Genomic DNA, 10879 nt, shown 5'->3' on the forward strand with positions numbered 1-10879 from the left:
ATAAAACTTGATGGGAAAAACCTGGTACTTGATTGACTATTGGGAGTGGAGGTGAATGAGCAATGAGTCAAGAATGGCCTAAGATGAAAAACCTGGATCACTGAAAAGATGGTGATGCCCTGAGAAGAAACAGGGTAATTCATTAAGAGAAGGTAAGTTTTAGGGAACAGATACTGAGCTTTGTCTTAGACACACAGAGTTTCAAATGCTGAAGGAATATTATCCGGGTGGAGTTATGTATGAAATAATTTAAGAGACTATGCCAGTAGAGTACAAGCTCTGGCACTTACTACCAAAGATGGAAGTGATGTAAGTACAGGTTCAGTGCAACCGAGTAAAATTCAGAGAGAACCATTCTTAAGCAGGCCATAAGGAGATAAATTTTTCAGCAACAGCAATTCTAAAGCTGTTTGTAAAATGATAGAGGAGACATTGATGGTGGCAGAAGGATCCACTCAGAAGAAATTACAGAAATCAACAAAATAATGAATCCAAGCTGTGAGAAAATAACAGAAAGAGAGAATCACTCAGCTCTTTCACAGTACACTGGCCCCTAATGAAAATTAAAAGATTTCAAGCTGGAAGAAAGCTTACACGTGATTTATTCTAAGACATCTGAGGCACCAAGACAAAAAGTGACTCATTCAAAGTTATGATAGTAAGAAGTCAAGTTGAACAGGACTCAATTCAAGTCTTTTGCCTCCAAATCAAGTGTTCTTCCCATTATTCCTACCACACTAACTCTACTACCCCTACCATTTGTCTTGGATTCACCATAAGTCTTCCCATCCTTCTAGAAGACTCATGGTTAAAGTTATGTCTTTCCCAAACATAGCAGAAAATAGCTATATGCCACACACTGCTCAACCTCATGGCCATATCTAGGAAATATGTTTTCTACCAAATTTTAGGATATTAAGAAGAACACATGATCATATAATACACTTTTAAAATTATTATTCTAAAGGAAAACAAGAGATAACCTTATGGTTATGAACCCCCTAGCAGATAAGAACATTGTCATCTTCTTAATATTATTTAACAAAAGAAGCTCCCATACACACAGACACAAACTCTCTGTCTCTCTCTCTGACTCACATCCAGGTTAGGAACCTTTTTACTCTGGGGTGACACGTTTTGAGACTTATGGTTTTTACTTCAGTTTCCTAGTGTGTGTAACTTCATAGGATTATGAACTAGAACAGACTATGCCAAATCTAGTCTAAACTTAGTGTGTACAATACAGTGCCAAAGAGAGGACCTTTGAGGTAGGCCCCATGATAAAGGTAGTCTTGGAAAATTAAAAGAAGAGATGCCCACAGGCATAAGTGATCCATAAATCTCAAAATGCTACTCTTCTTCCAATGGTATTTGCATAGTAACAAGAAAAAGCAAATGTAAAGATAAAGGAAAGAATAGAAGAGGAGTTTGGGTTATCTGTCAGGTAAGGAAGGCATTGGGTAGTGGAAAGAAAAGGACCTGGGACCTTGAACTCACCCCCAATAAGCAGTTAGAGATAGCAGTACCTGAAACTGAAATCAAATACCAGCCCCAACTGCTAAATATATTTATAGTTCACACTCTCCCTTGGAGGCTCTCAGTGAATTGTTTAGAAAAGGTCACCTGCTGGGCGGCCACACAACAAGCAGAGTCAAAACAAATAAGAGATGGTGACTAAAGCCTCCAGAGGACACTATCTCCCACTCTGCTTACATAGAAGAAGTTGGTGCTAGGGGAACTACTACTTTTATCCTACTTGAATAGCATAGTAAAGTGCCTGGAATGCCAAGGAGGCTCTAAAAAATTCTACAGTTATGCCAAACTCTCAAATATGTGCATTGAGCAAAGTTGTACAATAAATGAACAAGGTAAATAGTTTTTCCATCTAATAAAATGAACAATTCTAAGGGTAGTGGCACTTGGCCAATAATTCTGGCCTTACCAACAGATTGGCCTCTTTTGAATTTCAACAGCACTTTGGCAGAGAAAGAAAAGAAAAAAGTGGGAAGAAGAGAGTTGAGAACTCTCAGTTCTTCTCCCTTCCCTTCCCTGAATGCAAAGTTTTGTTTTATTTTTTCCTATTTTCAATAGGGGAATAAGTCATAAATTTTCAGGAATACTTTATCAAGTCCAGACTATCTATAAAGCTTCTTTGGCACAATACTGACAGACCACAAAAGCAAAATAAATCTTTGGTTATTGGAGTAAAGAAGACTATAACAGCTCTAGATTCTACAGTGGTGGGGAAGCATACAACTTAAACAGGAAGGACAACTAATTCCAGAAACTTTGAGAAAGTCACTTAACCGTTCGGGGCCTCCTTTTTCCTATCTGTCAAATATGATGCTTGAACTAGATTTCTCTTACAATCCCTTCCAGCTTCTAATTCTATAAGGCTATACACACTAGGAAATTAGGTTTAAAACTCTGAAGTCTCAAGAGGGGTACCCCAGAATAAAGAGGATCCTAAACTGTCTGAAATTAGTCTGAAGTCACAGGACCTGGGTTTGAAGTCTCATTCTGCTACTCAAGTCACTTCTTTTCAAACTGAGCTTCAGGGGACAGCTATGTGGCTCAGTGGATAGTGAGTCAGGCCTAGGGACCAGAGGTCCTGGATTCAAATCAAACCTTGGACATTTCTTTCTAGCTATGTGACTCTAGGCAAGTCACTTAACCTCCACTGCCTAGCCCTTACTGCTCTTCTGCCTTAGAACCAACAAAGCATTCAAAGTAAGGGTTTAAGAAAAAACTGAGCTCAGTTTCCTCATCCATAAAATGAGGGAAGTAGCACAGAATGAACCCTAAAATCCCATCTAGAGCTAAATTCTACAGTGTTCTGAAATTTTTTAAAATTTAATCATTTAAAACAATTATTGTAAACATGCTATAAAAAGATAGATCTGAACAGAATGCTTTCTCAACTACAACAATCTTCCCCATGGGTTTTTTCTTTTGTTTTGTTTTTTTTTAATGTAGTATTTAAAGGTTTTGAAAATTGCTTTATAAATATTATCTTCACTACAACTCTGGGAACTAGGTGCTATTATTACCATTTTTATAGATGAGGAAACTGAGTCAGAGAAATTCAATGACTTTCCCAAGATCATAAAGCTAATAAGTGTCTAAGGCATGATAGATGCTCAATGGAAATGTTTAATAATTTCAATATGAAAAATGAGAAAACCCAAGTTTAAACCAAAATCCAGGTGGTAATTTTCATGGAATGAAAGTCATCTGATAATTGATTCCTTAAGAATACTATGCTCATTGAATGTTGTAAGACTTCTAATTTTCTAGAGGAGACCCCAAACTATGGAACTACTTCTAGTTAACCAACAGACATTTCCACTTTCAAAAATTATGGGGAAAAATGAATAGCAATAGATATAATAGTTAATTTTATATTTCATTGATTTAAAAGCAAAATGTGCTGGTAGTCTTATATATGTCTCCACTGTTTTCCTAAGAAGCCTTTTTTTTAGTTTGAGATACAAAGCTCCTTAGCTGAGAACCAAAACTGTTAATTAGGCACTGTAAATCAAAAAAAGCACCTTCAGGGCATCATATAAATACAGTTATGATATCAACAAATTACATATCTGTGGTGCATATATATTTAACTGGAAGTATAATTCACTTTAAGATATTACAAAGCACAATCTTGAGATATTTTAGTTGAACTAATAATTACAAGATTAAAAACCAATAAAATTATTTTCCAATTAAATGATAATAACTCATGAAAAAAATGGCATACTTTATGGCTTAAATTTTAATGATATCAAAGACTTCTAGTTACCTAGTTTGACCATTTTGGTATTTGTATAATGTTGGATAGTAAATACTAACTACCAAGAATATACTGATAGCAGACAAAATAAACCTTAGCCCTTTAGTTCAACTAAACAAGCCTGTGCTAGACACAATTAGGCACTGGGGTCTGTATTAAATCCCTCTTACCTGCCTCCAGTCCATACTGCCTCTAAACTAAAATATAAGCTCAGTCATTTAAAGATATAGGTTTAGAGCTTTAGAACTGGAAAGAAGTTCAGAGATTATTTAGTCCAACTTCCTTATTTTTTAGGTAGCTAGATGACATAGAATCTTCCTGAGTTCAAATCTGGCCTCAGGTTCTTACTAACTGTGGGACCCTGGACAAGTCACTTAACCCTGTTGACCTCAGTTTCCCTATCTATAAAAATGAGCTGGAGAAGGAACTGACAAACATACCAAGAAAACACCAACTGGGGTCACAAACAGACACAACTAAAACAAATGAACAACAAAAACCTTGTTTCTCAAATGAGGAATCTAAGAAATGAAGTGACTTGTCTAAGGACTTATAGATAGAAAGTGGCTGGAGTCTAGATAGGGCTGAGCAGAAGAATATCAATAAAATATTTAGATATCTTTAAATACTATAAATTGTACACAGACAATATGACAATCTTTAGTATTTGAGTAGTTAGAATTAAACGTTTAACAAAATTTATGTTGCATCTTACAAGTACAGTTTATTTTATTTATCCCAGTTTTATGCCCACTGGTGCTCATAAATGATTAATTATATGCCTTATGTGCTATGTGTCAGGGCCATTAGAATGAAGTGGTTTTTTTTAAAAAACTTTTCTCCAATTAAATATAAACCAATATGCCATTAAAGTCAGTCCTTGTGGTTATTCCATGTTTGCTTACATAAAGGAGAAGGGAGGGGGCATTTACCCCCAAGAAAAAGCAAAATGAAATCCCAATAAGAATGCCCAAACAATTTTAGTCATCTCACTTATCCAAATGTAGACTAATCAGTGTTCAATTCTGATTGAAAATTCACTCACTTATCTAAACCTCTAAGAAGCCAAAATACTTCTTTCAAATGTACAAGGTTAATTTTGTCCAGCAGCAAATACTAAAATCAAGTAGTTATTTTTAAAAGACAATCTATATATATAAACCATAATCAAGTTTTTAAATGAGCATAACTTTCTTCTAACACTCGTAATCCAAAATATGTGAAATGTTGTATGATATTACAAATGGAACACACTAAACATGTTTGTCTCCTGAAAAGACTATTAAAATCTCTGCTACAAGAAAATTCAGTATATGGCATTCAAAATGTTTGAAAATCACAAATATTTTCCTTTGAAATTAAGCTGCTCACATTCCCCCGGGCTTGTCCTTAACATTTTATTTTAAATAAATATGTTAGCTCTAAATTTCTACTCACAATTTGGCATTTCCTTGAAGAATAAATGCTCCGGTAGGCAGGAAACATTTTCTTTTTAAAGATTATATAACTTCCTTTTCTGAACAATGCTACCACATGTTAATGTTAGGGACGCTAAATCAAAATTACAGCCGGGATATAGGAATGAGACTACTAAACATTCATTTTCAGTAAGGAATGGCCACTTAACAGCTCAACTTCCAGAGAAAAGCAACTCAAGAATGACTTTACGAATATCACAGCAATTATAAAATACCAGCCACTTCACAATAATCCAAAGCAAACAGTCAAGTTTCACGCCGTTGTTGAATAGTTGTGCCATCCTACTCAAAAACTAAAGGGAAAAGGGAAAAAAAAAACTACCGACCGGGATACGAGTTCCAAGAGCTCCAAAGTGCTCAAACTTTGATCAGTTTTCCTAATTCTCCCACACCCCACTGGGGAGAGAAAGCTTCAGACACAAGCCTATGACAGAGGATGAATTCCCCTCAGCTACCATGGAAAGAAACAACAGCAAGCTCTCTCCTAAAAAAAAAAAGTCTATATGAATACATTTTCTACAAAGACTGCAGCAGCAGCAGCACCCCACTCCCCATCCCCCAAAAAAAGAAAAAGAAAAAAGAACACAGAATTCAGAAAGAACAATCTCTCACCAACCCCCTAGCTCCATTCATTTGCTTCTCATTTCCATTCCTTGGGTTACTTTCTGAATTACCAAAGACCTGTTGAAATAGATTACCAACGCTAAGAGATGGGGTGGGGTAGGGTGGGGTAGGGGGTTGCGGGTGCTCTCAAATTGCCAGTTCCTTCTATTAGAAACTATTTTTAAAAAGAACACCTACATGTTTTCCATTACAGAGGAGATTTAACAAGGTAATCAGCAACCAAGATGGGGTTTGCGTCCAGTCTCCTCCAAATATTCCCCGATAACCCTCAAAAAATCCCCCCAAAAATATTATCTGTACATTATCTGCAGAGGAAGAAGGCACCAGCGACCGCAACCTGCAGCAATTCAACGCAGCCCCGCGGGGCTCCAAAAGTAGTAGCAGTAGTAGTAGCAGCTGGGGGTGAACCGAGGCTTTTTAATAACCTGTGAAGCCCAAGACTTGGGCCCACCCCCTTGCTGTCCTACTTTACTGGAGACTTGGGACAACAGAACTGCTCCCTTCTGAGAGCAAAGGTCTGAAGGCGGGAGAGAGCCCGGAGAAAGGAACGAGGGGAAGAAGGAGGAAAGAGTCCCGTGAAATCAGCACACTGAACGCACCCTGGAGTCTTGGGGAATCAAGAGCCACCCCGGGAAAGAGGGGAATCCCGGGGCGTGGAGCAGAGAGCTCCCCTTCCCTCTCGAGCTCAATCCTCAGGGTTTCTGCAGAGAAGATGAGGAGTGGGCGGCCAGAGCGGCTGGGGCTGTACTCGCTCTAGTGCGCTGCGCATCTTCACCTCTCCAGTCCGCTGATCTTAGCCTCTTGGCGCTCGCGCTCCGATTCAGGCTCGCGCACCAGCTCGGGCTCGGGCTCGCGCTCCGGCTCAGGCTCAGGCTCGGGCTCGCGCTCTTCCTCCCGCGGTGGCTCCATCTTGCCTCCAGGCTCCAGCAGCTTGCTTGCGGTCCCGCAAGGTGGCTCCCAACCACCGCCAGTCCAGAGGGTCTGACGCCTCTTCCCACAGGTTACGCTGGCGTCGGACCGGCTGGTGGTCCCGAGAGCCAACAATCCTAGGTAGCTGCCCAGAGCCCGGAGTCTCACCATAGCAGCAGTGGTTGCATCGCACCACGACCCTGATCTTTCCTTGCCCTTTCCCACCTCTGCCAATCGTGACCTTAGTGTCCGCATACTTGGACCTTTACCAAGATGGCCGCCCAGGCTGTTTTCCTGCTGTTGCAGCCATCTTGTTAAAGGAAGCTGTCAGCTTCCATACCCCTTTGACCCCCATTTTTGGCACCTCCACCCTCCACCCTTCTGGACCACAGCTGCTGCCTTCCTAACCACCTGCTGTGCTCTTGCTGGCATACAATTGGGACTGCTTCCTTCAGAGTGTCAAGGCATTCAAATTATCTCCTTCCAGAGATCAAAGTAACATTTCTTTAATTTTTAAGTCAGGTAGCTAATAAATAAGATTATCAATCAGAGCCAGAAAGACCCTTTACAGAACCTCCGTTCCAATCCTTCCGTTTTTCACTTGAAGAAACCGAGCTCCAGGGAGGTTGTGACCTCTAGGTATAAAGTGGAAGAACCAGAATCTGAACTCAGGTCTTCTGACTCTAGTTCTTGTTCTTTCTTCACCAAAATAGGCTGTGCCCATCCCCTTCCCACGAAATCCACATTATTGTTGATAGTTACATGGACCAATGAGCACTTCCTATGGCAAAATAGATCGCATCCTTTCCAGAGGAATTTGGAGGTGTGATCTATTTTTACCTAAAAATAAGATCCACCTCAGGTCTGAGCTAGCTAACATCTAAACTTAAAGCAATTTAATAGTTTTCTTTAAAATGTAGTGGCAGCCATGTCATATGCACAGTTGGGAAGAAAAGATATTTTAGTCTGAGGTTTCTGGAATTCATGGTGTGAAATAGGTATTAAGTGTTAATGGTAACAATGTTATTACCCTAGAAATGTTAAAAAAAAATTTTTTAAACAAATGTTGCAACCATAGAGTTCTTATATAAATTAACATCTTATTTTTTCTCCCATGGTGTTGAAGTTACATTGTGGCACCTTGACTCTATCAATTCACTTACAGGAAATAGAAATAAATTTGCCAGAATTGGATTAAGCAGTATCTGTGATATCTAAGGATGATAGTTGCAGATATTTATTTATGTTCCACTTTAATACATTTACATTATCTCATTGGATTCTCACCACAATCCTCTTTTATTATCTCTCCTTTTGCAAATGAAGAAACTAGTCTCTGGAGTTTGATGAGATCTATCTTAATTGTCAAAGACTGAAACCCTCTGGGCTCTAGGTCCCAGGTCTTTTCACTAGCTAACTTTCTTGGCCTAACCCAAGTATCTGGAGGGAGGGAACAGGAAAGAAAGCAGAGGAGTGTTAATTTATAACAGGAAATAAAGGTACAGAATATGGAAGAAACTTCTGGAAGCTGCAAAGCCAGTCAGCTTTGTATGATAAAAGTGGCCATACCATTCAGTAGTAAAAGCTGAATTTCCCTTATTTGCAATATCAACTTGGAATCTAGAAACCCCAAACTTGTAGCCTAGTAAGATATGATGAACCCCAAGTTTTAGGACTAGCTTGTATTAAGACAATCCCAGTTAGGTGGGGCTAAGAATAAACTAAGTGGCTCTTTTAACCTTAGAAGCTTCCAATGGAACTCGGGACCTGCAGTTTAGGAGACTGATGCTGCCTACTATGCTAAAGAGTCACTTAGCTTAGCCCCACCTAACTGGGATTGTCATTTACCTTAGGGTCCATTATTCATCTGAAACTGCTAGCCTGGGATTCCCCTCAGGGTGGATTCCCATGGGAACTGGGATCAAGTACAAGTTTTGGGGTCTCCAATTTACAAGCTAGTCTTAAAACTTGGGGTTCATCAGATCTTACTAAGCCTCAAGTTTGGAGTTTCTAGATTCTAGATTGATAGCAATAATAAAATTGAGGTCAAGCACAGGCTCTATCCTGCCCCTCTTATTACCTGTGGCCTTGTAATCATTTAATCATTTTGAGTCTGTTTCCTTATCAGTAAAACAAAAAGATTAGCCTGGATGGGCTCTAAACTTCCTGCTGTTTCCAAATATAGAATCCTGTGATCCCCCAGGCTAGAACTTCCCAATGCAGCTGGGTATTAGCTGACTTATAGTTTGCTTAAGCCTAGGCTGAGCCTGGGTGGAGCTAAGAATCTGCTATATTGCCAAAGGCTCGGAAAGAAACAAACTACAGACCAGAAATTAAGTCCAAAGGGTAACTGAGGTTATTGGTAATGATCATTCACAGACTTTTGAGAAGACATAAATACACAGTACTGACATTGGCATTGTACCCCCAGAAACCCAGGTGAACTATTATCAGGGAAACTCCCTTGCCTTTGCATCCCCATGACTCTGAACATAGAAATACCCAATGACCCCTGTAGGGTCCTGAGATGTTTATCCTCCTTGATAGTCCTCTGGATTTAAGATGGACAAAGAGATGAATCTTTATGCCTCCAGGCAGACCCCAGTCAGATGACCACCCCACCCCACCAAATGCCTGAGGGACTAACACTCTATAGGTCATGTCCATACCAGGACATAGCATCTGTTGTGAAGAGTATAAAATCCCCAGTACTGATGTCATCTGGGGGACAACCTTTCCACCCATGCTGTCCCCAGGGGGAACAGCCTTTCCATTCATGCTGTCCTCCCAGGAATTGCTCCCCATCTTGCTGTCCCACCTTGCTATCCTCCTGGTCATTCTCAACATTACTTTCTAAATTAATAAATTTCTCTTTTTGTTTTTAAGCTAAGTTTTGGAGTCTTGCATTCTTGCAAAAGGTATCCTTCCCGCCCATAACATTTTGACGCCCAATGTTTTTGGCTCTCCTGAAAGCTACTCCTATACCCTGGATCATCCACAAGAACACAGCTTCTCAAGTAGGGAGGAGCTTTTTCTTTGACTCCTGTAACCCCCATCTTTTGGGTGATATCTTTGTGGGAACTCTTTCGTGCTCTCTCTCCCATCGGCCCCAGATCAGTATGGCCACTGGAGTTTGGGGTCTGTCGGCTCCCCCTTATACTGGAAGATGTTCTGGTGTGTTGGAAGTCTCACTCACCTCAGTCTTGAACTGAGTGCTCTTGGTCAGGCAAGCTCTGTAGACACACAGTTGTTGACCCTTTGGTGTGGAATTGGCCATTCTGCATCTAAATGGGACAGACAGAGAGTACCCCGAGATTCCTCTTTGGGGTATATACTTAGAATTGGAAAAAATTGCCACTAAACAGCTTAAAGAAAAAACAACTAATTTCTTTTTGTAATGTTAACTGGCCATGTTACATCTGTGGTAAGCAAGAGGCATGACCTATCCATGGCACCCTAAAATTGTACTACCATTTTTTTTCAGCCTGAGGTCAAGCCAGATAAGAACTAGCTAACCCAATTAAGACAAAGGGAGAAGCATGCTTGCAGGCCTCTCCTGTTGGGAAGAGATCTAGTCCATGCAGCCTGAGAGAAGATTCAGTTGGGTTTTTTGTTTGTTTGTTTTCTCTCATGTTAAATAGCTGAGCAACATCAAGGAAAAAAATTGGAAATTGGAAATTGGCTTTTTGTTACCCTAAATTCTTACACCAGGTGGCAATTGGACATATTTTATGGACAGAAGCCCCTTACCTTTTAGATTTATTCCCTCACTAGGCTCCCAGTTCTCCAAACTCTACTCTTTACTTGGATTTTAAGGCAAGGGCCCGCCAAGAAATCCAGGCAGAGATAGGGAAAAGGAAATCGGGAAGTTATCAGTTCACTGATCACATCTGCCTTCCTTCTCTGCTGCAGAGAGGAGGAGGGTTGATTCTGGACAGAGACAACTGGTGAGAAAGCCCTATTTTGGGCATTTTTAAATGTCTTACACTTAAAACTAAGATTTTTTTCAACTTGTAGAACAATCTATTAATTATCTTCTGTTTTGAGGTAAACAGGGAGAGATAAGAAGACCTGATAA

General features: G+C 39.9%; 1 protein-coding gene across 2 annotated transcripts in view; it reads right to left on the reverse strand.

Annotated features, from left to right (window-relative positions):
* The window catches only part of NAPEPLD (N-acyl phosphatidylethanolamine phospholipase D), a 68975-nt gene extending 61923 nt beyond the window's left edge, over positions 1-7052 (reverse strand). The window contains exon 1 of one of the 2 annotated variants that reach the window (XM_007504060.2): positions 6070-7052. In XM_007504060.2, coding sequence (XP_007504122.1) covers positions 6070-6080 — 11 coding nt within the window. In that variant the 5' untranslated portion in view covers positions 6081-7052. The remainder of the gene's footprint in view (positions 1-6069) is intronic. The other variant, XM_001371223.4, reaches the window with a different exon arrangement.
* Positions 7053-10879: the final 3827 nt, after the last annotated feature.

This window comes from Monodelphis domestica, chromosome 5 (assembly GCF_027887165.1).
Source record: "Monodelphis domestica isolate mMonDom1 chromosome 5, mMonDom1.pri, whole genome shotgun sequence".
Taxonomy (NCBI): Eukaryota; Metazoa; Chordata; class Mammalia; order Didelphimorphia; family Didelphidae; genus Monodelphis; species Monodelphis domestica.